Raw genomic sequence first — 27,896 nt, 5'->3', positions numbered from 1 at the left:
CAACAGCAGCAGTTTAAAAAAACAAACACATACTTTCATCACCTGGAAGCCAAAGTTTATATGAGGCAATCTTCCAAACTTAGCATTAGAAACAAAGATTCAGCAGCAATCTATCCACTCATGAAAGCAAATCATGAAAAGCTGGAATCTTTTCTCATACTTCACAGCTTCTAACACAAGGACAGAGGACAGAGATTTTTGGTAATAATTACAGAAGCAGTGCAACATAGAGTAAGTAATTGCAGCAGACATGTGACTTTCATCAAAACTGGTAAGAAATTCTATAGTACAAACTAGGGCTGTAAGAATACCTATGGTCTGGCAACAGGTGGGGACCTACCTTTTTTTTTTATAATTAATGTAACTATTCATGACTGGGATTGGCAGGCTTTAGTTTTTGTTGATTATCACATAGTTTTGAGAGGACCACTTAATGTAATCAGGTAGCTGAATACACTCAAAGAAAAATGCTGAATAAGCCTTACTCTGAACATCAATTGGTGGGAACAACATTTGATATGACTGCAAGCCCAAAATTTTATTTTTTTTTAATTTGTGTCTTGGGGATTGTCATAAGCAGGGGAGTATGTCTATGGAGATTCTTAGTCATCCAGGTCATGGTTGTCCCAAAGGTATTTTTTTAAAAAGGCAACTAGATTTGTTTTTCCTTGAAGACGTTTTGCATTTCTTTTTCTTTTCTTTTTCTTTTGCATTCACATGCAAAATGTCTTCAAGGAAAAACAAAGTCCAGTTGTTTTTTGAAAAAGCACCTTTGGGGCAAAAGCAGGGCAGTATTTTTGCCTCCGGTTTGTATGGAGATATCTTAGAATTGTGAGGCCAATAGCTATTTTATTCTTTTAAATACATTCTAAAGCTTATATGGTAAGGTAACCGCTAAATCTTTGGAATGCGGTGGCTCAGTGGTTAAGATGCTGAACTTGTCAATCAAAAGGTCGGCAGTTCAGCAGTTCGAATCCCTAGTGCCGCGTAATGGGGTGAACTCCCGTTACTTGTCCCAGCTTCTGCCAACCTAGCAGTTCGAAAACACGTAAAAAATGCAAGTAGAAAAATAGGGACCACCTTTGGTAGGAAGGTAACAGCGTTCTGTGCTCCTTTGGCGTTTAGTCATGCCGGCCACATGACCATCAAGACGTCTTCGGACAGCGTTGGCTCTTCAGCTTTGTAATGGAGATGAGCAACGCCCCCTAGAGTCGGAAACGTCTAGCACATATGTGCGAGGGGAACCTTTACCTTTAACCACTAAATGTTTTTTTAAAATGGATCTGGATCTTGATTTTTGCAGTAGTGGACACTAAAGAAGGAAATAAATTATCAGTCTGAGCCATTCCTATTTTGGCCACTTATCATACATTAGTTATATTTTACTTATTTAAAAATTGCATGTGTACATTCCTTCTAGATTTAACATATTTGAACAGATGAATTGACTTGCAAACCTGAAGTACACAGCTGATTTACAGACTTTGCCATGTTCATATAAAGATACATTCAAGTTTTCTTACCTTTGATATGCCTGAGGAGATGCTGGAGGTGTGCTGAACACATGGGAATATGGGTGATAGGGTGTCTTTTTCAAAGCCTGGATAAGATTTTGTCTATATTCTGGGTCTATACACCATAAAGACCCTTTCCCAATACTCTGCAGAGGATGATAAAAAAAATCATAATTTAAAAATAATATATTTTTCACATTTTTCAGAACACCGAGAATATTTCTTCCTGCTATAAAGAAAGCAGATCTCATTCTTTGACATTAATTTTAGAGAAAATTCTGCTACACTTCGTTGCTAATGTTTAGAAGATACTAAGGCTATTTGGTATTAAAAAATGGTAATAGCTATTCTTGTTTAGATTTTTATCCTGCCTTTTTAAAAAGATATGCAACTTAAAATGGCAAACATGCCAATACGCCTTCCTCCTCCTATTTTCCCCACAACAACAACCACCCAAAGTGTGTTGGGTTGAGAGACAGTAGCTGGCACAGTCAGCCATGCATTTTGCATGCCTAAAGTAGGACTGGAACTCACAATCTCCTGGTTTCTAGGCTAGCACCTTAATTGCTACACCAAACTGCTTCCCTAATTTGGGGGAAAATTCTTTTTCCCCACAAGTTGTTTAGCTGGGGGAAAAATCACAGTCCAGATGGATGATGAATAAGCTTCTCAGATCAAATTCCTATTGTGGATACTCTAAAAGAAAATTGGAGACAGTGATTTTGAACACTCAACTATCTATGAAATAAAGTAGTTTTGATTGTACAGTCAGAAGGCATTAATGCCATTCTTTACCATATACCTTATCAACTTTCTGCACTATCTGATTAGTATCATAGCTCCAAAAAGTAATAATCTAAACAAACTTGGGTAGATAAATGTATTTAAGAGTGTTATTAGTCTGGGTGGCCTGCAATATTAATGTTTTTGCAAAGATTAATTACTTTCCAGTTCAGAGAATTTTAGCTGTGTTGTATTGGTATACTGAGGGGTCAAGACCAGAGGTGGGTTTCAGCAGGTACTGACCAGTTCTGGAGAACCGGTAGCGAAAATTTTGAGTAGTTCGGAGAACCGGTAGTAAAAATTCTGACTGGCCCCGCCCCTATCTATTCTCTGCCTCCCAAGTCCCAGCTGATCGGGAGGAAATTTTGCAATATCCTTCCCCTGCAGTGGAGAGGGAATGGAGATTTTACAGTATCCTTCCCATGCCATGCCCACCAAGCCACGCCCACAGAACCAGTAGTAAAAAAAATTTGAAACCCACCACTGGTCAAGACATCTATATTTCAGGATGAGATCTCTGTAGGACTAACCTGGGGCCCAACCACCCTAATTCTGGCTTTAGCAAAACATGAATAGAGTTGGAAAATACTTGACTAGTTGCTAAAGCTGACAAATTGCAGCAGACCCTGAGTAAAAAGCACCTTGCTTAGTATTCTTTTTTCTTCTTGTAAACTGTTCTGTGAAGTTTAGCATGTTATTGCTTCATTAGCAAGGTTATGCAGTCTTTTGAACGCAAGGGTATATATATGCTTTATCCTAGATCTGGTACCCATTGATATGAGAATGGGGACAATATTGCATCAGCACAAACAAACTTGTTACTTATTGATGATCCTTTTAACATGACAACTCTTTCCTTTCCCCTCGTTATGTCAGCTGCTTTGAAAACATCAGCATGCTGGATTCCATCTGGACTAGAGCTTACATCACCGCATTGTACAAATAGCACTTACAATATTATATAATAATTCCAAGTACAGAGCGCAGTGGTTGTCAAACTTTTCTTCACCATGGACCCCTTTTAAATATCTTTTGTGACCCCGGACCACCAAGACTTAACTCTGCAAACTACAGGTTGAGAACCACTGACATAAAGCGTACATTTTCATCTTAACCTTGTCTAACAGGCTGCATTTAGAGTTAATGCTAATCCATGATTTTAATAACCATGATTTGCTGAACAAACCATTGGTGTACAATGTTAAAAGTAAACAAACCACAAATATCAGAATTTTACATTTATTTTTAAATTATTGATGCTGCTCTTCTAATTTAGATATTCCTATCGCAACTTACACCATACACACAAACCAAAATAAAAATAAAAATTAAGATTTATTAAAATGAATAATAAAATATATTATATATAATAAGAACAATAAAAGCAACAGCTGGAATATTTGTAATGTTTCTATTTATTTCATAATTAGCATATTATATTAACTAATGATTCTTGTTTTCAAATTGACTGATTTTAGATATATTTCTATGCATATTAATTTTGTAATTTATTTATTTATTTAAGTTGAACTAGCAACTCAGGGTGGTAAACTGTAAGGCCTGCATCTGGGTAGTCATTTTTTGCACTATTGCATTTTTTGCAATATGCAGGCTGTTTAATACTTGTACTGGGACTGGAAACAAAGACCCAGTGTGATTTGAATAAAACAAATATAATATGTTCATAATGAGATTCAGTTTGGTGCAGTGGTCAAGGCATCAGGCTATAAACTAGGTGATTGCGAGTTCCTAGTCCAACTTTAGGCATGAAGCCTAAAGATCTTGGGTGAATTATTTTCTCTCAGCCCTAGGAAGGAGGCAATTGAAAACCAGTTCATAAAATCTTGATAAGAAAACTGCAAGGACTTCTTCAGATGGTCACTAGGAGGCAAAAACTGATTCAAAGACACAGACACACAAAAGTTCCTAATAACTAAACCATGATTTGGCAATTACGAATACACTTTCTAATTTTATATTTGCCCCCCACCCCACCCCGGCCATACGTATTCTCTTTTCTAGTTTTGAACAAAATCAAAATAGTTTTTTTTTCTGTATCATAGAATTAGAAAGCATAGCTTGGAGGAAAACGGCAGCAAAGTAATTTACAACCATTGTTTTCAATTCTGAAAACCAGCTAAGGTCTCCTCAAATCCAAAATGAAATTGGAATTTAGAAATAGAGATGACAAGAACTGACTTCTTTATCTTTGAGACAAAGATAAATTAAATTGCGTAAGTTCTAATTATCTAATACATATACAAAGATATATCATCATATAAATGAGCTAAAAGATACTGTATATTATGCATAAACAAATATCTTCCTATATCATTACTATACAGTTCCGGTATTATGGAAAAATATTATTGAATACCTGTTAGGTAAAAAGTTGAGATATAAATCATCAGTATTATGTAAGTTTCTTGTAAACAAAAAACAATGGCATGGATGCATCATTATTGATAACCCTAACCTAATATTTTGTAGTACATCCTTTTGAGGCAATAACTACAATCAAGTGCTTTCTGCAACTCTGAAGGAGACTTCACTTCTCACCTGGCAATTTGACCCATTCTTGAGCAAATTATTCCAGTTTTCTTATATTCAGAGGATTCCTTCTCCCAACAGTGAGTTTCAGCTCTTTTCATAGTTGGTCTATTGAATCCAGATCAGAATTCATAACAGGCCAGGTTAAAACAATCCAATGTTGGTTTTCATTTTTGGCTTCTCTTAAATGTATGCTTTGGGCCATTATGTTGCTGGAAGGCCCATGACCTGAAACTGAGACAAAGTTTTCTAACACTAGGTATTATATTTCGCTCCAGAATGCTTTGATAATCTTCTGATTTCATTGTGTTTTAGCACAGATTCAAGGCACTCAATGCCAGAGGCAACAAAGCAACCCCGTAACATTATGGAGCTTTCTATATGTTTCACGTTAAGGATGGCATTCTTTTCTTTAAAAGCGTTGTTTTTTTCTTCTTTGAACATATCCGTTGTGACTTACTAAATAGTTCTAATTTTATTTTGTCTGTCCAAAAATCAGTCTCCCAGAAGGACTGCGTTCTGTCAACGTGCCTTTTAGAAATCTCCAATATGGCTCTTTTGTGTCTATCAAAAGTGGGGTCTTCCACCATGGAAGCTACTTTAAGCCAGATGAAAATGTATAGTGTAACTTGTTATATCTTGATCTTGGAGATTAGCCAGGAATTTTTTGATCTTTTTTCTTGCTCAATCATTGAAACTATTCTTCTATTCAATCTGGGGTTGATTTTTCTCTTGGAGCTATGTCCAGGGAGGAAAAAGCAAAGTCTCTGCACTATGGAACAAAGAACAGTGGATGACATTTACCTGTGTTAGTTTCAACTTATTTTAGAGCAAATTGGGATTTTGGGGAAATAGGTCAAAGGGTCCCAATACTTTTGGCCACATCAATATAAGTCTCAAAAATTCATTTATCATTTTAAAATGTTATATTGTAGCTACACAAATTTTAGTCAACTCTCTTGTTGAATTTATGGTCCTTTAGATAGTTTATCTAAATTTCTAAATTTCATGAGCATTGTTAATGTTTAACTCCTTCCTGGCTCTGCTTCAGCAATATCTTCTGGGATAACCTGAAAAACTACAGCTCTAAATCCATTGGGAACACTTAAATTTAGCTCTAATAGTGACAGGTGATTTTAGTGATGTGTACTCTTTTCCTGCTTTGGCTAGTATTTCTTGTGTTAGTACCACTTTATAGTGCCTAGGTAAGACCACATGTGGAATATTGCATCAAGTTTTAGTCACTACAAGCAGATGCATTTTAGAAAGACTGCAAAGAGCAGCAACAGAGATGATTAGAACTAAAACATATGAAGAATGACTGCAGGATTGGGTATGTACAGTTTAATGAAAAGAAAGACTAGGGTCAATATTCCAATATCTAAGGAGCTGCCACAAAGCACCTGAAGGCAGAACAAGCAGCAATGAATGAAACTAGACCATCCAGCAATGGATGAAACTAGACCTTTCCTGGGTCTAGGACAGGGGTGTCAAACTTGATTTCATTGAGGGCCGGATCATGGTTGTGATTGACCTCGGGGGGCTGGGGTGGGCATGGCCAGCTTCACATCACTGTGTCGGGGGCACCTGTGTCGGGGGCACCTGTGCTGCCAGAGAAAATTGGCTTCCAAACTCCATTTCTGGCTGCAATGGCCTCCTGCAACCCTCTGGCAGTGAAAACGGAGCCTGAGTGGGCCATGTGCGGCCCTTCTAAGCTCTGTTTCCAGCTGTGGCGGCTTCCTGCAACCCTCTGCCAACAAAAATGGAGCTCATGAGGGCTGCCCACGGCCTTCCCGAGCTCTATTTCCGCTGGCGGAGACACTGTGGGCCGGTCCTTTGCTGTTTCCAGGGTTATCCCATGGGCCAGATCTAAGCACCCCACGGGCTGGATTCAGCCCCTGGACCTTGAGTTTGACACCCCCGGTCTAGGAGAGACCCAGTCTAGAAATAAGGAAAATTTCCTGGCAGTTGGAACACTTACCGTATTTTTTGGAGTATAAGACGCACCTTTTCCCCCCCCAAAAAAGGGTGAAAATCTGGGTGTGTCTTATACTCCAAATGTAGCCGCGCCCACCCGCTCCCACCCTTTGGACATTTTTGGCCTCTGCGCATCGCATTTTCGGGCGGTTCCAGGCACCAGAGATCCTCACTTCCACTTGGATTTTGATAACAAGCAGCACAGATCTTTTTATCCTTTTAAAACAAACCCTATCACCCTATGCGCATTTAACTAGAATGGATGGGATGGGGGATGATTTTCATGGGGGCAGAAGAGGGACTTGGTACCGAAGGCTCCTTTCCCAAGACGCCCCCATCTTCCTACCTATAGCCGTAGGCGTTGAAAGCCTGGCTTTCTTGCAGCAAGGCCCAATAGAGACGCAGCACTTCAGTCCTCCTGGACTCTGCCATCTCGTAAAGATGGTGAAAGGCTTCCTGGCAAGCCCCCTGCGCCTTTGCTGCCTTGGTCAGAGCCTGATTCTGGAAGCGGCCCGGGAAGCGTGGAGGTTGGGACTTGGTTGGTGAAGTGGGCACTGTGCAGGGGGCGTAAGGCAAGGTGGCTAGCCAGTCTACCTGCCCCTTCTCCAGACAACCCAGCCGGAGAGCGGTTGGCTTCTGGTCCTGGCCCAGGTGGAAAGAGAAGGTGAGTCTACGGAGGAGGAGGAGGAGGGTGTGCAGCTCTGCAATGTGCATAGGGAACCGGGGAGGAATGCATTTTCAGGTAGCAGCACTGGCCACACGCCCTGTTTTTGGATTCGGGGAGAAGATTGCAGCGCTGCCACCCAAAAATGCTTTCCTCCCCGATTCCAAAAATGGGGCAATTTCCGCCCCCTGGAACCACTCGAAAAAGTGATGGTCTTTTTTTGTCTCCGCACGCCCCATTTTTGGAACCGGGGAGGCAGCGTAAATCTCCAGACAGCGGAGATCGCGGCAACAGTGTTTTCGGATGGCAGCGCCTTGACTATGCCCCCTGCACAGTGTCCACTTCACCAATCAAGTCCCAACCTCTACGCTTCCCCAGGCTGCTTCCAGAATCAGGCTCCAACTGAGGCAGCAAAGGAGCAGGGGGCTTGCCAAGAAGCCCTGCACCATCTTTACAAGATGGCAGCGTCCAGGAAGACTGAAGTGCTGCATCTCTATTGGGCCTTGCTGCAAGAATGCCAGGCTTTCAACACCTACGGCTATAGATAGGAAGATGGGGGTGTCTTGGAAATGGAGCCTTCTGTGCCAAGTCCCTCTTCATGAAAATCATCCCCCATCCCACCCACTCCAGTTAAATGCGCATAGAATGATAGGGTTTGTTTAAAACAGATAAAAAGATCTGTGCTACTCGTTATCAAAATCTGAATGGAAGTGAGGACGCCGCTGATCCCGATGCTGGTAGGCAGAGGCAGAATTCTTTTTTTCTTCTTTTCCTCCCCAAAAATTAAGGTGCGTCTTATAGTCCGAAAAATACGATAATCAGTGTAACAGCTTGCCATCAGAGGTTGTGGGTGCTCCATCACTGGAAGAGATTCATTTGAAATGGTATAGGGTCTCCTGCTTGAGCAGTTGGACTAAAAGACCTCTATGGTCTTCCAACTCTCTTATCCCATTATTCTGTTATTCTTCTTCTCTGAGGGATATATAGGTAATAACAAGCCATAATAATAAGAGCTTCCAGGAACTTGAAAACTCTTGGCACTTGGCACATAGGGGCCTTCAGCTCTGCATGTTAAATGGGTGTCGTGAATTATGTTACAGAGGGAAAATTCACATATTGGGATACCCAGAGGTTATGCATCATCAACTCTATGTTGACATCACAGGATTTACTTAATAAGACACATTTATGGTCAGCCTGGACTTAAGCCAGGCTGACCATCTTCATTTATTGCTTCACCTGGACTGTAACTATCACATTCAGCTAATGTTGGGCGCCAGGAGGGTATCCATGGTTTTCAAATCAGCCACAGGATTAAATGGTCCCCTATGAATTCTCCAAATTCTGGCAGCATCTGCTATCAACCCTAGAGCCAATAGAGGCTCTTGTTGTATATCAAAATCTTATAAGCACCAACTATTCCTAAAATCTCCCACTTGGGCTAGGAGAAGATCTACTGATATCCCTTGATGCTTTGACCAAGAATGCATTTCTGTCAGGGGAGAATTACAAAAATAGCCCTTAAGGCTGATACATTAAGCAAGCTTTCACAATAAAAATCCAATTGATTGACCAACAATTGGAGACTAGGATTCCAGCTACCAAATAGGAGTTTGTAGCACATTTTAGAGCTTGTTTCCTTATCTCCCAGCCTCTTGAATGAGACTGAGTATAGCAATCCTCCATGGCCCCCTATCCCTCAGTGAGAGATCCTGAAACTATTAAATCAATTGAAGTATGGGAAAGTGACTAAATACTATTCTATATTAAAAATATTGACTGGTGGGCTTCTGCTCTGATCTCCCTTTTTATCTATGTCAAAAACACATTCTGAACACCAAGCCACTGGAACTAGTCTGCTCCATCTCCAAAGTAGATAATGGTACACATCCCTTACATTACCATCTGAATAATGAGCATACTCAATTAGCTATATGTTGCTTTGCTGGTGGACTGGCTGAAACTGGAAAAATTCCTGGCGGATGACCAAGTATGATTTATAGAGGATAGTTCTACAATGGATCAATGCACCATTGATCTTGCAATTTTTAACAGAAAAATATACAAAGGGACAGCTCCTCATTCATTGCTTTTAATAAACTGAAATCAGCTTTCAATTCCATCCGAAGAATCTGGTGGAAATTACCCCTACTTCTATCAACCAATGGATACTTTCAGTAATCAGGATGTCCCATGAAAATATAGTCACTCAAATAAGGTATAGCAAAGATGAGGGTTTTTTTTTGCAGGTACTATCATCTGCCAAGGAGTGAAACACTTTAGCTCTCCTACTGTTCCATCAATAATAAAAGCATTCAGAGTAGGATATGTTATTTTTTCAGGCAGCCTTTCTCAAACTGGTTCCCTCCAGATGTGTAGCTATTTTGGTTGTCCAAGGAAAGAAATGGCATATTAATATTAATAAAGAGTATAACCCAGTATGTTTAACTCATATACAATCAATTTGGGAAATACAACTTCAGTATGTATTTTTTTTATAATAGTTTTGTATAAAGTGCATCCATGGGGAAACTATTTATAATATGATTCTTAGTGATACTAAAGAAAGTGTGCACTTTGTAGGCTGACCAGCCTCAGGTTGGAGTTCATTTTCTCTGACTGTATTTCACAAGATTATCAAGTTCTTCTATTAAGACAGCATTCTACACCACCTCTTTGCTTCTTGAAATTTAGAATTGGCAAATGTAATGATCTGGCATCTGATTTAAATTTCACTTGCCAGTTTACATATGCTTGCAGAAATATTACAAATGTGAAATGCCCAGATGGTGCTTCTGAAAGGAAAAAAAATCTGTTTTACATCAATAATGCATCTCTTTTACTACATTCCTCTTCATTGCACTACTTCCAAGCTTTAAAAAAATGTTATGCCATTAAGTAGCTGAAATCACTTTCATGACCTAAAAAGCTGTTTCACATACAAGTTGTTAAAAATGAATGCAAATTGTAGAGCTGCGTGCTGTGTATACTGCAGTACCATGCAAAAGGGAGCTAGAACCCGAATGTATTTCCCCTATGCTGAGCTTCTAAACAGAGAATTTTACAGGGAGACAGGAAGGTGTTTCAGGACATCCTTTACCTGTTCAGGCGGAATTATTATTAAAACCTCCTTTTTCCAGCAAGCCGGGCTGGCCTAACACTTTTTAAAATGTTTTTAATTGTTCGTTATTGTTTTTAATCATGGGGCCAAATTTATATATATCTTTTTAATTGTATTTTAATGTTTGTAGTTTATGCTTTTACTTGGCTGTTCACCGCCCTGAGTCCTCAGGGAGAAGGGCGGTGTACAAATTTAAAAATAAATAAATAAATAAATAAATAAATAAATAAATAAATAAATAAATAAATAAATAAATAAATCTAATCCCTATCTTTAATATGAGACACACTTTATTGTTATTAATATACCATTCATACATATAAAGCAATGAAATGGATCTCATGTTGAAGACTCTCAGGTATTATAGCCAAAAATTCAGCAGCGTAAAACATGTATTATTTAAAAGATCAGAAAGAAAAACAGAAAACAAAAGAATACAAACATAAATAAATTCCCAAACAAAATTAATCGAAACAAAAGAAATGTCTCCCTAAATCCTTGAAAAGGAGCCCCCTCAAGAAACCAACCCCCAAAATAACAGTCAAAACCAATGCAAAACAAAAAACGAGTAGTAATCTCATCTGTGAAAAATCTGCAGCAGTAATCTGCTTTTACCCATCTTTAGTTCATTTATTTGTAGTCTATATTTGTTCTCTTTTCCTATCTGTCTCTTTTCTTCAAGGCCAAAAAAAAAAAGGGGGGTAGTATTCTGATGATCCCTGACCCAGATTGAGATTTCAGCACAGCCTATGGAAGATCAAAGATTAAAAGTGAGCTAAATGCTTCATCATTACTGCTGTAGAGAGTAGGCCCCTCTGTCTCACTAACCTGCAGAATAATAGTGTTTTTCCTGTGGCCGATTGCACATAACTACTATTTAACTACTACTAGATTTCCACCCATACCAAAATTTAAAGACCAAGTATACTGGTGAACTGTCAGACTGTCCTGCTAACTAATCTAAACCAATTCCTAATCTAAATTTTCTGGAGAGAGAGCTTTAAAAAAACCAACCAAAACTTGCAGAAGCACAATCAAGACTGGCAACATAATGCATGGGATATGAAAAGGCTAATCAAAAATATATGCACCAAAAGGGTTTTAAAAACCCATAGCAAATAGATAAGAAACTGGGTTCCTACATTCTAAATACTTTCTGTATCCCATGTCAATCTTCTGGAGAACAACTGGCAGCTTAAACATAAATTAGTTCAGATCTGAACGGTACTTAAAATAAGCTAATTTAAAACAAGTTATGATTATTGGTTGTAATTAAGGCACTTCTTATGACCTCTGATATAGACTTGGATGCAAGTCAAATAACAATACAATGTAAAGTACTGAAAACTAGAAATCTAACTCTACCAAAAAAAAGAGCTCATACTAGCATGACAGAAATACTGATTTCAACTCATACAATGTGTTAATTTGTAATGAACATGTTACAAAGGCTGAAAGCACACACTGAACCAACTACAGTAACTGGATTAATACAATAGGGTAAACCAAGCATAGTATGACATATACAAAACCTAGTTTTAGTTACAGAATGACACAAATACCTATAGGTTGACTCAAGTCTTCCATCCTTCTGAGGTCGGTAAAATGAGGGCCCAGACTGTTGGGGCCAATATGCTGACTCTGTAAACCACTTAAGAGTGTTGTAAAGCACTGTGAAGTGGTATATAAATCTAAGTGCTATTGCTAGGGCTATATAATACAGAAATAATCCCACATGACATTGTGATAAGCAAAACCATAGTAGGCTTTCTGATTGACATTCTGAAAATTGAGCGTGCAAAATGTTCATGTTGGGTGTCTCCAAAACTGAAATGTTTAATCATCAAAGCAGAGGAGCCAGATGGATTATTCAGAGCTAGTAACCACTTCAACTTTCCCTTGAAACAAATATTCAGCTGTGAAAATGTTGGCCAAGTTTCTGGTGATAGGAACACTTTAAAGACAGAACTTGAATCAATCAGCAAAGCTCATTTTCTCTTCTGGAATTAAGTGTTACAGTTTTTGTGTTTGTGTTTTGGTATTGTCTTGACTGCAGCTATAATAAGAATACATATACACCAAACTTGTTGATACATAAAGTCCCCAAAGTCAAATAGATAAGGGATGGGATGTCTTAAGAAGACAGAAGCCAGCATTAAATTATGACTGTGTGATCACTGCAACATTTACTCTTCCATCTAATAATGTTCATTTGAATTACAGCTGGACATCTCCACTGAACCTCGTATCTTCACAATCTATAAAGGCTTTGCCAATAAGAAGTTCATGAAAAAGCCTCCCCCCCGACTATTTCACTTCCACATTTATAAAAATGTTCTTTTTGTATAGTTACTCTTCCTTGATAACGTAACTTGAAAGAGACTCTTTAACACCTAAAGAAATGTTGCACTGATCTTTTCATTGCAGCTTCAGCATGAAATAATCTCTTAGAAATGCACTTTGTGCAAAGAATTCAGACTTAAAGATTGGGTTTCCTTTAACCAAACCAAACGATACGAAAAAATAAATATAATACATTTACCAACATCATGGATTTAATCTTCCATAAACAAGATTTACAATTGGTTGACAAATCAGTACTTGTTTTAAATAAATAGTGCCATTAAGGAGGAATTCAAAGCATAAATAAATAAACCTACAAGATCATTGCTGAATCAACAACCTGGTTCCAATGGTCCAGGAGTTTCAGAGAACATAGCCACATATAACAAACAATGACATCAAATTGACATGTGGATCATGACATATCTGTATTCGCCCTTATTGTGGACACTTGTGAAAAAGACTGCAATATACAATCAGGACCTTATGCAGTGATGAAATTCTCTAATGTTGTTCTATCCTGTGCTGAAGGAGACAGGGAAAACAAGCTACTTCTTTTTATTCTAACTATCACTACCTTACTTCAGTCCCATTAGCTCTAGGATACTTTACAACGTCTGAAGGGGAGTTAGGAAATAAACTAGCATACCTTCCATAAAGGATGCAATTATTTACTAGTAGATATCAATATACATCATTGGTTATTCACAATCACTACACAAGAATTGAAAAGAAACTAAAAAATTAATGATCTAGTCACTTGCAACTGATATGAAGATGTTTCTAAGAAGTCATTAGAATATTGTAACAATTCTTTAATTAAATATTGAATTTTTAAAATTCAAAATATTGCTAAGATCAATTTCTAATGTTATAAAATTTTGTTTGGCAAACTTAGCAACATATAATAAGAAAGCAGAGTTTGGCACCTCACTCTTCTGAAGGCAATGAATCTGCAGCCTTTATAATACTTAGTTCTAAGTAGTCCCTCTATCTATGTAACACTGCATTGTGACAACTCTATCTTACCTGCAATTGCAATTTTGAGAACATTTAATTGGACCTAAGGCATCCAAATTCATTTGAATCTATTTCCCAAGCAACTGATTTTAGTCCTTTGTATTCTATAAATAATAGAATGATTACAGAACAACTGCTATAGTATTTCTTTGATAAAAAAAAATAAGTATTCATTTGAATTAAGTATTCTGACAATTTTCTAATGCTGAATAAATTCAACTGTTGAGGAAACAATAAAGAAAAACGAATGTTATTGACATACTACTTCAATGCACTGTACCCTAACATTCAGCAGAATATAAACAATTTGTATCCAGTAAAATTTCTGCAGACCTTTAAGCCATTCTTAATAAACAAAAATGTCTCACATATTTTAGGAAAGATTAAATGACTTTTCAGAAAATCTAGATAACTTTTATACTTTAAATCCCACAAAGTTCTTTTAGTGGCCCGGTACATATTGTAATGCAGCATTTCTTAACCTCAGCCTCTCCCCAGTTAGTATGTTAAAGTCCACACATCTTAAAACGGCAGAGGTTATGAAATACTTTTGTAACTTACTAATCCACATTTGTGTAATTACCTCTATTCATGTGATAGCACCCTACATGTTAGCTGTGCTCACCAGCCAACCCCAAAGTACTCAATCTGACAAGAATCAAGCAATAACATTTCTAACATAGGTATAGGAACCCAGTTACACAGCTTCCTCTCTTCATGGAGAATAACCCTACAAACTATAAAAAGATTTGCATTTAGAACAACGGCCCCCAACCTTTTGGGCACCAGAAATCAGTTTCATGGAGAGAGGTATTTCTGCGGACTGGAGGGGGCGTGGCTTCACGTGCTGCCTCCATCCCGTGGATGGGGCTTTGCTTGTTTGTGCGGATGGATATCTGGCATGCTGTGGACTGGTGCCGATCCACAGACTGGAGGTTGGGGACCCCTGATTTAGAGATGGGCAGCATATAAACTTAATTAAAAAAATAAAAAGCCATTGAGTTAAGTATAGAGAAGAGTAAATGAACACTTGAACACATAAAATTTAACTTACAAGAGTTGTAGCTCATAAGAATCAGGATGGTTCATAAGAACCTGGAAAAATCAGATGGGCAAAGATAAAACAAACAGATCTCAAAGACAGAAATAAATCTAAGATCAAGCATACCAACTTGTTCAGGGTCTTAGTCTGCAGGGACAAATAACAATTACTGAAGAGAAGACTGTTGAAGGTAGGAAAGGCAAGCACAAAGAAACCCTAAGAGAACATTTTGTGTGTGTGTGTGCATGTGTGTGTGTGTGTGTGTCAGTGGTGGGTTCCTCCCAGTTCGGCCGAGCCGGTAGCGGTGATGATGTGATGTGACCGAATCGGTTCTCTTTGTCTGAGAGCTGGGCCCTCCTGCCTGCTCCCGCGTTATTCCTACCTTTATTTCTTCTTTTTTAGCCCAGCTGATAGGTGCGGCAGAGTGGATTGCCGCACCTCAGCTGGGCAGATACCTAACGCACTTGTACGAAGCGCGTGCACAAAGAGAACCGGTAGTAACACTGGTTGGAACCCACCACTGGTGTTTATGTGTGTGTATTTGTGATTGGTTGCACTAACTAGAATAATTACATTTTGATGGTGTCAAAAATAACTTTCGAAAATATTATGCTCATGGCTTCTGCTGCAGGACTCGAATTTCCTCTACTTCAGAGTTAAGAAATGTCTAAAATGAATATCTTTGACAATACTGGTAACTGTGTGACTGTAGCTAAAACCAGGATTTAACTTCATGGCTTCGGACTAGAGTTATATAAAGTAATACTTCCATTCAACAAATCTTCACTTCAATCATCCCATCAAAACAGATTTGCAACCAAAGGAGGAATCTGTTTCGAAATAATAAATCAAAACAGGTGGCTTTGAATAGCATTTCAATGCACTTCCCAGATCTAATGGATTGGGGGCTGGGTTGCTAGCTGCAGTTCTCCGGTTGTAACAGAGAATATCACTGCAATGTAACTTTTATATAAAAATAATGAGGAAGATTGAGTGATGTGACAGGCTCTATGATACTAATGTGAACAGCTACAAAATGAGTTATAACACCATTTTTAGGGTGAGAAAGCAAACACTGGTTTGGGATGTATTCCCTTTTACAGCCTCAGCCTTTTTAATGTGGCCTCCAACAAGTTTTAGTATTGTCCACACCAGAGTGATGAGCTGATCTGAATTTTGGTTTAACTCATTCCTCAGCATTGATAATATGGGCTTAAGTTTGAACAGTCTCGTATAGATTCTTCAATCAAAACTTACTTTCAAATTCAGCATGACAGATTTAAATCCTCATCAATGATGAATGGGTGCCAAGTCTTACAAATGTTGGCCTACATATTTACAACTTTTAATAGAAGTGGCAAGGTTATAAATGTGACTTATTCTCTTCCTACATCTTTGACATTACATCTCAATATACCAGCCCTCTTCTGTTGATTAATTACTAGATTATTGCAAATCGCAGCTTCGACATTTTGAGTACTGCCATTGATGAGGGAAGCCTTCACAAGAAGAGACAAACTTCTCAACTAGTTATGCCAACCTTTTTGTTACCAAGACCAAAAGCTATATTACCTCATTAAGTCAAATCAAGTCATTCTTCTGAGTTTTGTCCAAATTAGTTCAAGCTTAATCCATATGTCTAGATTAACTTGGCATCCACCAAAGCTAGTGAGGTTCTTCCCAGGAGAAGTTAAACATGCCACATTTCTCACATCATAGAATAAATATCCATTACCTGAGACAGCAAGGGCAATTTGAAAGCTGCTGTGGTGTCTTTTCCTGAAGCTTATTATCTCTGCTTAAAAGAGGTAAATGGGAGATATTTCCTGGAAAATTTAGCCAAAATTAGACAGTGTTTCCATACAAACAGCCTTCCAATCCTACCATTTCCATCCCATTCTGCCAAAAAAAATAATGTTGTTCAAAGTGTTTTGAAGCCTTCCAATCATAGCTTATGAACAAATTTTTGCAATCCTTCCAACCTTAGTAATGTTGAAAAGAAATTATGTGAAGGGCCAGATATCTGTCCATCTTCAGCAGAATAATTCTCTGAAAACAGAACATAACAAGACTGAATTTTGATGAGGCCAAAAAAGCCAGCAAAATAAAACTGAAGGTTCAGAATGGGCCAAATCAAATGAGGGGCTCAAAAATATTCTCAAATATATCCCAAATGCATTCTTGGAGGAGAGCCAGTTGGGGAATGGCTCAAGATATTGACGGCTGCTCCATTCTAAGCCTCCTCCCTTGCCATCAGGTACTTGGCACTGAGTGTATATAATCCTTACATACATACACCAGCATATAGTCATTGCTGGTAAAAGTATCAGAAAAATTCCAGATAGCTTTCCCTATCTTGTTTCCAATCAGACCTTCTACAGTCTGAATTTTGTCATTTTTATGCATAGGTATTTGTTGATTGATCCAGAATACTATAATAGCAATCGAAATTCATACACACAATCTATTTCAAATTCACAGAAGTATACAGGTAGTCCTCTACCTACAACAGTTCATTTAGTGACCATTCAAAGTTACAATAGCACTGAAAAAAAGGTAATTATGACCATTTTTCACAGTTACAACCTTTGCAGCAACTCCATGGCCACGGGATCAAAATTCAGACACTTGGCAAGTGGTTCATATTTATGACAGTTGCAGTGTCCCAGGTGGTGTGATCCCCCTTTAAGACTTTCTTACAAGCAAGGTCAATGGGGAAACCAGATTCACTTAATAGCCAGGTTACTAATTTAACAACTGTGACAAGAAACGTTGTAAAATGGGGCAAAACACACTCAACAATAGAAATTTTAGGCTCAATTGTGGTCGTAAGTAGAGGACTACCTGTACAATAAAATATGAATTAGAAACAAGTATAAACCTATCTAGACAAATCTGGAGTTTATTAGCCTAAATCACATTGAGTACACATTGATATTTCTGTTCTACTCATTTGGCAAAAAAAATATATACTTTTTTTTTTTTAATTTGATTTTTATTATAACATATAGTGATACATTCGGTACATTTTCGGTTCATTGGTGCAATTATATATTCCATGTAAATAATGGCCCTGATTCCAGACGGAAAATAGGAGGCTCACTTTTACTTCATTGCTGCCAATACTGCAGGGTTATGCAAATTATATTCAGAACGGACGTTGTCTTACCTGAACGTCCCTTCTATGCATGCTGCTGGAGAATCCAAAGCGTGGGTTAATCACTGTCCATTAGCCAGAGACTGAGTGTGTATTCCTTTAAATTTCTTAGTCACACCTCCTGTGCTCATCTGTGGTTCAGTTTGTTCACGAAGGCAGGAATGATGAGCTCACAGAAGACGTCGAAACAAGCTAACCGGGTCTGAAAGACAGAAGCCTGACAGGGTGGGTTGGATTCTCCAGCAGTGTGCATAGAAGGGACGTTCAGGTAAGACAACATCCATTCTCCAGCACGCTGCTTGGAGAATCCAAAGCGTGGGATATACCCAAGCTAGTCCAAAGATGGGAGGGAGGCTGACTACTCCCGGTTGGCCACCGTAGGGTAAACCGATTGCAATACACACCTTCCGAAGGATGCCTTGGCCGAGGCAAAGGAGTCAACCTTATAATGGTGAATAAAAGGAGTTAAGGTAGTCCAGGTAGCTGCCTTGCAAATTTGGCAACAGAGGCTTGAGTGGCCCAAGCAGCAGTAGTTAAAGCACACCTTGTAGAGTAGGCCAAAATCCTGCCCGGTAAGGGTTTTTTCCGAATTGCGTATGCTTTGCAAATGCATGCCTTCAGCCATCGTCCATAGTAGAAGAAGAAACCTTCTTGCCCAATGATGCCAGGAGGAAAGAAACAAAGAGGGCCTCAGATCTTTGAAAGGACGCAGTTCTTTTAATGTACCAGTGGAGGGCCCTCCTAACATCCAAGGTATGCCATTGTGCCTCTAAGTGATGTCTTGGGTCTGGGCAGAAATCCGGTAAGACCAGCTCCTGGGCGTGATGATATAAGGAGTTAACCTTGGGCAGAAAGGAGGGATCCATCCGCAGGACAACTCTGTTCGAGTGGAAGATACAGAGGTCTTCCTTCACAGACAGGGCAGCAAGCTCCAAAACACGTCTTGCAGAAGTTATCGCTACTAGGGAGGCAACTTTGAGCGTCAGAAGGCTAGGGAGATGGAGCCCAATGGTTCAAAGGGAGATGACGTGAGCACTTGTAGAACCAGGGAAAGGTCCCATGTCGGATAGCAATGGACAACGGGGGGGCGAAGTTTGGCTGCCCCTTTAAGAAACCACCAAATTCTCAAGTTCTGAGACAGAGGACGATCGTCATCTCCAGACAGGACAGTATGTAAGGCTGCACATGTTGGCCTGCAACAGAGGAGTGGAAATGACGCAGGGCGAGCCGGACTGCCCGTAGTTCCAACCAGTTGATGTCATTGTGCAATTCCGCCGGAGACCAACAACTTTGGGCAACTGGGGACTGAAGATGGGCACCCCACCCCAGCAGGCTCGCATCTGTTGTGATTGTAACATGCTGAGGTTCTTGAAACAGGCATCCTTTGTGCATTGCCCTCGAGGTCCACCAGCGAATTGACAGACATATAGTTGGCGGGGGCTGAACCTGCGCCCTGGAGTTGCGGCAGGTTCTCTGGTACGGTAGAAGGTACCACTGCAACGGATGGGAATGAAACCTCGCCCAAGAAATGATAGTGATGCATGAGATCATTTTCCTGAGCAAGCGCGACAGGAGGATCAGCGGCACAGTCCGGATTGAAAGGACCTGGTGAACCAAGGACTTAATGCTGAGGTGGCGATCCGGAGACAGGAAAACCTTGCCCTGAACAGAGTCTATCACTGCACCCAGATGGAGGATGCGAGTGGTTGGATGAAGCTGGCTCTTCTCAAAGTTCAGGGAAAAGCCGTGTATCTGCAAGGTGTGATGCACCATGGTGAAATCCTGCAAGGCTTGGTTGATGATGACAAAATTAGAATGTCGTCCAAGTAACAGAGCACTCTTATGGGTATATGGGAGGCCGCCACTATCGCCAGTAATTTTGTGGGGGCCGATGACAGGGCGAATGGCATGGCCCTGTATTGGAAATGCCGATTGGCATACCTAAAACACAGGAAACTTCGATGTGGGAACCGGCTCTATGGCGCAGATGTCCAGGAGATGTTGGATTTCTGCGTTCATCAACCTCCTCTTCTCTGGGTTGGCCGGGCATTGAATGAATTGGTTGGGGGGGGCTTGAGCAGAATTCTAAAGTGAGACCCAGCCTCACCGTTTGGAGGACCCAGGCGTCCATCGTGGACGACTCCCATTGGCCTTGGAAGTGATAAAGACGACCACCAATGGGAACAAGTTGACTGTCACTTGCCTCTTCTGAAGGGCCTGTTGCCCGTTCCTCTGAAAGGACGCTTGGCAGGTGGTTGACGCCTACCCCGGTCCCAAAAGGTAGACCTGTCAGAAGATCTGTCGAATCCCTGGGAATATGGATGGCTGGTATAAGACCCGCTGGGTCCGGTCTCAGTTCGAAAGGGCTGCCTTTGAGAATAAGGTGTATACCGGTGATCGGCCTGTCTGTACAAAGAAGGCATGACTTTATGCTTATCTTTGTCTTCCACCAGTATTGGGTCCAACATTTCGCCAAATAGGTTGGACCCTTTGTATCGAGCTCATGCCAGCTTCCACTTGGATTTTTTTTAAAAAAAAATTAAAAACAAACTTTATTAAACATATAAAAGCAAAATACTACATCATGTGTACACAAAACACATCTATATCAATATAAACAACACTACATAAAAAGAAAAGGTGACTTTAGTCACATATCTGTTATCTTATTGACGGTCGTTCCACTTGGATTTTATATCCACCCTCCAATGGCATAACCACAGGAGGCGGCATGAAGTCACTGTTGAAGTTAGAGCTCGGGAAGCGAACATCACTGTGCCCAATGATGCATCCGCAGAGTACTCTGTGGCCGCCACCAACTTATTTATGTCTTGGTGGAGCCTCGTGTCTTTAGGAGGGAGATGGTCCTGCAGCTGTAGCCAAATCAACGATACACAATTAAAGGAGGACGCCAATGTCGCGGCTTTAATAGCCCAAGCGGCTGCCTGATGTGATTTGCGGAAGGCGAGTTCCACCTTCCTGTCCTCCGTCCAAAGGCCATCCGCGATGATGTTGGATAACACAGTGGAGAGGTCAACTGTGCCACAGGGGCATCCACTGAAGGCAGCTGAAGCAACTCCTGGAGATTAGAAGCTGAACAGTAAAGTTTCTTGTCCAAGCCGTTCGGTGTGGCTAAGGAACCTGGAGTGCCCACCGGCATTGAACCACTTCGGAGAAGAGTTTTTGACAGGGTATAAAGTCCTGTTCCGCTTTTGGAACTGTAAACAGCTCATCATGCAGCCAAGCAATATCGTGAGCGTCAGACTGGCCATCTGAAGATGCCAGATTAGTCGTAACTTTCACCTTATGCAATAAGGACTTAAAAAGGGATAGACAGAAAAGCCTTATAAGGGGTGGCCTGTCCGGTAAGAGGCCTTTGTCGTCTGAGAACTCCATGTCTCTTTGTTCGTCCTCATCCCCAAAGGAGTCCTCATTATGGAGTGAGTCCTGCTGGGATAAGTAGTCCCGATGATGGTCCACGTGCGGTGGGTCATGCGAATGACAGGCTGCCTGTGCACCAGAGAAGGGAGCGCCATGATGAGCTCCAGCCGCTATAAATCTGGATATTGTCTCTGTAACCAGGGTCTGGATGTCGATGAGGAGACCCGGCTGAACACCCTCACCTGTGCGCAGGCCTGCGGCAGTGGGTGTAAATGTCGCCTCTGGAGTGGCGCGCCTTGCAGGTGGATGGGCAGAAGAAGCCGCCCCTGAACGAACCGGCATAGGCGCAGGGTCCGTTTGAGAGCCTATCACATCAGCTTGCAGTGGGGCAATCTCTCCTGGATCTAGACTCCAAGGTTCTCCAGGCAAGGTCTGAGGGTCTATGTTGGAACCCGGGGCCAATGTTTCAGATGTTGCCAACCGCTGATGGCCAGAGGTCTGTGCCTTTTGCTGAGCCAAGGCGAATTGTCTTTCCAAGGCCTTGTGTCTCCACTGTGCATCCTTGTCAGTGGTAGACAGCTGCTTGGAGGCCCGGGAACGAGAAGGCCTATCCACGGTAGAGGCAAGTTTAATGCATTTTTTTGTTCCCTTGGGCACAAGCTTTGTGTGCGAAGGGGACTTGGGGGTGCTATATGACTGTTCAAGGTCCAATGACAGTTCCGAGTCAGCCATGGTATGAATCAGATTGACGCTGGAGAAATATGATTACTCCTAATGAGTTCTGAATTCCTTTTATTATAAATTTTATTTTTATTGGTTTTATTAATATCTATCTATCTATCTATCTATCTATCTATCTATCTATCTATCTATATCTATATCTATATATCTATATCTATATCTATATCTATATCTATATCTATCTATATATATATATATATAGTGTGTGAGGGGATGGTAGGGTGCACAAAAAAAAACATTCTCAGTTCTGTCATCGACTAAAACCCCTCTCGATAAGGCAGGCGATAATACGATGACCATGCCTGATTGACAGCAAATGATCCAGGTGGACAGCGGCCGTGGATTAAATACCGGTTGACAATGCGCTGAAGAGAGAGATATCTTCAAGCGCTGCTTCGCAAATGCCCCCAAGTAACGACAGGAACAAAGCCCGTTCCTCCATGTCGACGTGGCTCTGGTCTGCTGTAGAAGTTCGGCGCGAATATAAAGTCCTCAGTGCCTCCGCAGCCATTCTCCTAAATTCCAAAATGCCACGGCGTGCGAGTATTTCAAGTTATTCCAAGTGCAGCGAAGCCAAATTAATAACATAGAGTATGCCCAGAAACCTGGCAGGGACTCTGGAGCCGCCCCAGATGAGAGAGGAGCTGTAAGATGGTGGCGGTTGTGCTGGCAAGCCGGGGAACCAGCACACACACTGGCGGCAATCGCAAGGGGACAGAGATGGCCCAAAGGGACAGAGCTCCGCAAATGGCTGCCTCAATCAATCCTAGGCAGGGGGAGCCGGCCTGGAGCCCCAGGGGTGACTCACCCATCACCGGCAGCAGAAGAGGAAGCGATTTCTCAGCAGAGATAACGATCATGGTCCACAACAAATACCTCCTCAACTTGAACGAAACAGATGGCTCCTCAGAAATATAGATGAAGAATCCAAAGCGTGTAAACCAATGTCAATTTGCCAGAGCAAATCTAAAAACAGTCTCTTCAGCTCGACTGAATGAATAAACTGAACCACAGACGAGCACAGGAGGCGTGACTAAGAAATTTAAAGGAATACACAGTCAGTCTCTGGCTAATGGACAGTGATTAACCCATGCTTTGGATTCTCCAAGCAGCACGCTGGAGAATTTCAGCTTTCTTATCAATAATCAAGAGTAGCCCTTTGGCAATACTTTAACTAAAGGTAGTGTTCCACTTATGATGACTCATTTATCAGCAGTTTGAAGTTCTGCCAGACTTTCCCAGGGCTACTTATGATGTGTAGTCAAAGCTCCAACAGATGTTCTTCCCTTCCCCCCACATTGTGGCTGCATTTTGGTTGCTCAGCAACCAACTATGTGATCTTGATTTGTATTTTTTTTTGCCATAAACCAGTATTTACTTTCAGTTTCTGGCAAAAAAACCAAACACCCATTGTGGACAATGGATTCACTTAACAACTGCTACGTTTGCTTTACAACTGCTGTGTTTGCTTAAATTGTCCACTGCAAAAACAGTCATAAAATCAGGAGTGGTCCCATGATGGACAGATTCTGGAATTTCCAGTTCTTCACATAAAACCAGTAGTAGAGAAATACCTCATCTGAATATGCCATAGTTTCTATTCAGAAGGCATATGTTTCCTATTTAGTGGCAAAGCATATGTTTTGCATGAAACAATCTTATCTTTATGACCCAACATCTTTTGGTTAAGACTGAGAAAGATCCTTGTCTAAAACCTTAGAGATCTATTATCAGTAAACAAATACTGTAGACAATATTTAGCTAGAAAAGCTCAACAGTCTGATTCCATATAAAAACACTTTCTAACGTTTCCAATTTCCTCGAAGAAATTTACTCATTTTTCAATCCATTATTTTAAAAAGAAATATAGAAACAAGCAGATATAACTAGACATTTTCTCTGACAAAATCTGAAGTTACTTAAAATTATTATGATCGTTTTAGACCATATTACTAGACTCAGAAGTATCACCTAATTACCGTATAGCAGTATGGTCTGAAGTACCTATAATCCTATGCCTATTTATTCAAAAGTCAAATCTCACTGAGTTCAATGGGACTTACTTACCAAATAGTCATTTATTTTATTATTGCTCAAGTGGAGATTTTTAGTGGATAACAACAGACTCTGTGAATGCAGAGAGACGCAGATCCTTCCTACCTGCCGGTATGTCAGCTTTTACCAGAAACATGTACTGACAATTACTTATTTGGTCAACAATGAAGCCAAGAAGGTTGCTTCATTTTGCCTCTCTAAAGTTTGATTTGGACACAGAAGAAGAACTGTCAAAGAACCGAGGTAATCAGGAGATTCAGGTAGTTCAAATAAGTATAAAGATTTTATTGCAAACTTCAGCTGTCTACAAGAATCTGATCAACCAGTGTTCATTGGAAATGAGTGGGAAAAGCATTCAAGGTGGGCTGTACTTAGATCTCTTGTAGGCGCACAGGGACTTGTCACTTATGATGCGTTTGACCCCTTCCTCAGGCTCAGCCTGGTCATCTTCTACAAGATGATCATTCAATGTTACTCAAAAGTTTGTGAACCCTTTTGAATTTTCAATATTTCTGCATAAATAAAACCTAAAGTGTGATCTATTCTCCATATAAGTCCATATAAACCTAGATAAAGAGAGGCCAATTAAATAAATGAGTCAGAAACATGTGTTGGAAGGGGCCATTTTATCCTCCCTTCATCCAAAGTTAATATTTTTGTTTTTATGCTATTTATTATTGTGACTTTTGAGATTTTTATTGGTTTTATATTGACTTGTTTTATTTATTATAATGCGCCACCCAGAGTCCCCTTTGGGAGAGATGGGAGGCTATATCAATTTGATAAATAAATTATATGTTCATTTATTTATTGAGAATGATCCAAAATTGCATATGTATTTGTGAGACAAATGTACATATCTTTGCTTTCAGTGAGCATCCCCCACCTTTGGCAGCAATAACTAATTAAATGTTTCCGATAGCTGTGAATAATCTGGCACATCTCTTAGAGGAATTTGAGCCCATTCCTCCTTACAACACAGCTTCAACTCATGTTGATGAGCTTCTTCATATGAACTACCTGCTTCAAGTCCTTCCATAACATTTCTATAGGATTAAGGTCAGAACCATTGCAAAACATTAACTGTATTTTGCTTTAACTATTCTTTAATCATCCGACTTGTGTATTTTGGGTCACTGCCCTGTTGCATGACCCACTTTCTCTTGAGCTTCAGTTCACAGACAGATATCTTGACATTTCCCTGTAGAATTTGCTGGTACAATTTAGAACACTTAGTTCTATCAATAATGGCAAGCCATCCTGCTCCAGAGGCAGCAAAGCCGCCCAAACCAAGATACAGCCAACACCATATCCTGGAATGCAGTGTCTGCCTTTTGCCAAATATAATGCTTTTTATTCAAGCCAAAAGTTCTATTTTGGTCTGATTTCTCTACAAAATATTCTTTCAGTAGTTTTCTGGCTTATCCATGTGGTCTTTCATAAACTATAGATGGGTAGCAATGTTCTTTTTGGAGTAGTATTTTTTCCTTGCAGCCCTGCCATGCACACTTTTGTTGTTCAGTGTTCTCCTGATGGTGATCTCATGAACACTGGCATTCACCAATGCAAGAGATGTTAGTTCTTTAGAAACTACGCTGAGATTCTTCAAGATCTTGCTCTTAGTGTGATCTTGGTTGGTCAATCATTCCTGGGGAGAATAACATTGGTGCTAAATTACCCACCATTTATATATGAACTCTCTGGCAGTGGACTAGTGGAGTCCAACCTCTTTGAAAATGGTTTCCAACAGTTATCAACAACTGGTTTTTTGGAGATCTTCAGAAATTTCCTTTGTTAGAGCCATGACATACCTTCCAATCCCTGTGTTGTGAAGATTAGACTTTGATAGTGAATACCCAGAAATCTGTTCTTTAAATAAGGCAGGACCTTGCACACTTACACCTAATTGTCATCTTACTGAAACACGCTACTCTAATTTTTCCTTCAAATGAACTGATAAACCTAGCAGTTCACATATTTTTGCCACAAATAAATATATAGCTTTGGATAGTTCTTTTTTTCAACAAATAAAGGAATGAATATAATGCTTTTGATTCATTTGTTTAACTTTGTTTCTCTTTATCTCTTATCCACTCTCTTTTAGGACATGTGGAGAACAGATGACATTTTTGATCAGGGATGTCAAACTCGCATCATCACGGCGGCATCACGTAACATATTGTGACTTTTTTTCCTTTGCTAAACTGGGCGTGGGCATCGCCAGTGTGTGATGCATCCAGCCCACAAATTTGGCATCCGTTTTAGATTGTCACTTAAACTTATATATCGCTCCGTGGTGCTTTACAGCCCCCTCTAAGTGGTTTACACAGTCAGCCTATAGGCCCCAACAATCTGGGTTTTCATTTTACCGACCTTGGAAGGATGGAAGGCTGAGTCAACCTTGAGCCCCTCAGAACAGAGATATTGATGAGAAAAAGATTTCAAGGAAGTGCTGTGAACTATTTGAATAACATGCCTCTGGCATTGAGCACCAGGTTGCCAGCACAATCATATTGCTTTTGAGGTGTACCAGAGCAAAATAGCTTACTTTCTTGCTATCTCTCTCTGGAATCTCTCTATTCTGCAAGGGAGAAAAAAAGAAAAAACACAGGCCAGCACAGTACAATGCCTGCTGACTAAAATGGCAATTACATCACTGAAGAATTCTGTGAAAGTCATAAATGGGTTGTAAAGTTATTTTTTCAGCACTGCTATAACTTTGAGTACTCGCTGAATAAATGCTATATAAACAAGGACTACCTACACAAAGTTATATTATGTTAGGGAAAACTGTTCTAAAAAAACTAAATACATTTGATATGTTGCAAAAAAAACCAAAACCCAACACCTATACATGCATTTGAAATGTACATGAAAATGCATCAAAAATAGAACTGTGTTTCTAAATAATACTCTGAGAAAGCAAAACTGATTATTCAAAAATTGAAAAATTCAGAAAAAAAAACCAAATGACATATTTACAAAAATCAATCTGAGAATAACTAGAGTTTACAAATTTGCTTATCTATATCATCCATATGGTTTCTTTGCTGTCTAATGAAGTACAGGTCAGAATTTGGATAAATATAAATTGATAAGATAGAAAATATCACAAACAGCATTAGAAAGAAAGCCATAATTGCAAGTACCCTTGTTATTCAAAGTGTAATAGAGATGCTATATAGATCACAATTAACAAAAACTTCAGTCATTTTGTAACAGTAAATTCCATTACCGTATTTTTCGGACTATAAGACGCACTGGAGTATAAGACACACCAAGATTTCGAAGAGGTAAACATGAAAAAAAAGTTTTTGCCCTCCCCGGCCCCAAGGAGCACTCTGCAGGCCTCCCTAACCCTCTGCACTTCCCGTTTTTGTGAAAAACGGGAACATTTTTCACAAAAATGGGATGTGTAGAGGGTTAGGGAGGCCTGCAGAGTGCTCCTGGGGGCCGGGGAGGGCAAAAATGCAACGCGTGGAGGACTTGGGAGGCCAAAACTGGGGCCTGCAAAGGGTTTGGGAGGCCTGCAGAGTGCCTTGGGGGGC

At 40.1% G+C, this 27,896-nt stretch overlaps 1 protein-coding gene and 1 long non-coding RNA gene across 5 annotated transcripts in view; one reads left to right on the top strand and one right to left on the bottom strand.

The window, feature by feature from the left end:
* FOXN3 (forkhead box N3) overlaps positions 1 to 27,896 on the bottom strand; it is a 181,184-nt gene that overhangs the window by 119,916 nt on the left and 33,372 nt on the right. For all 3 annotated transcript variants that reach the window (XM_034418302.3, XM_034418303.3, XM_034418304.3), the window contains exon 3: positions 1,524 to 1,660. In XM_034418302.3, the coding sequence (XP_034274193.1) occupies positions 1,524 to 1,660 (137 nt within the window). The remainder of the gene's footprint in view (positions 1 to 1,523; positions 1,661 to 27,896) is intronic.
* On the top strand, positions 58 to 27,104 carry LOC117665900 (uncharacterized). Of its 2 annotated transcripts, none has more exons than XR_004591514.2 (4): positions 58 to 231; positions 4,788 to 4,927; positions 25,271 to 25,407; positions 26,453 to 27,104. It is a non-coding gene; the product is annotated as an uncharacterized LOC117665900 (long non-coding RNA). The 2 variants fall into 2 exon arrangements; XR_004591513.2 differs by having other exon boundaries at positions 25,221 to 25,407.

Source organism: Pantherophis guttatus, chromosome 1 (assembly GCF_059756535.1).
Source record: "Pantherophis guttatus breed Tessera chromosome 1, ASM5975653v1, whole genome shotgun sequence".
In the NCBI taxonomy this organism is placed as follows: domain Eukaryota; kingdom Metazoa; phylum Chordata; class Lepidosauria; order Squamata; family Colubridae; genus Pantherophis; species Pantherophis guttatus.
Note: the sequence above shows the minus strand (reverse complement) of the source record. Positions and strands in the feature narration are given on the sequence as shown.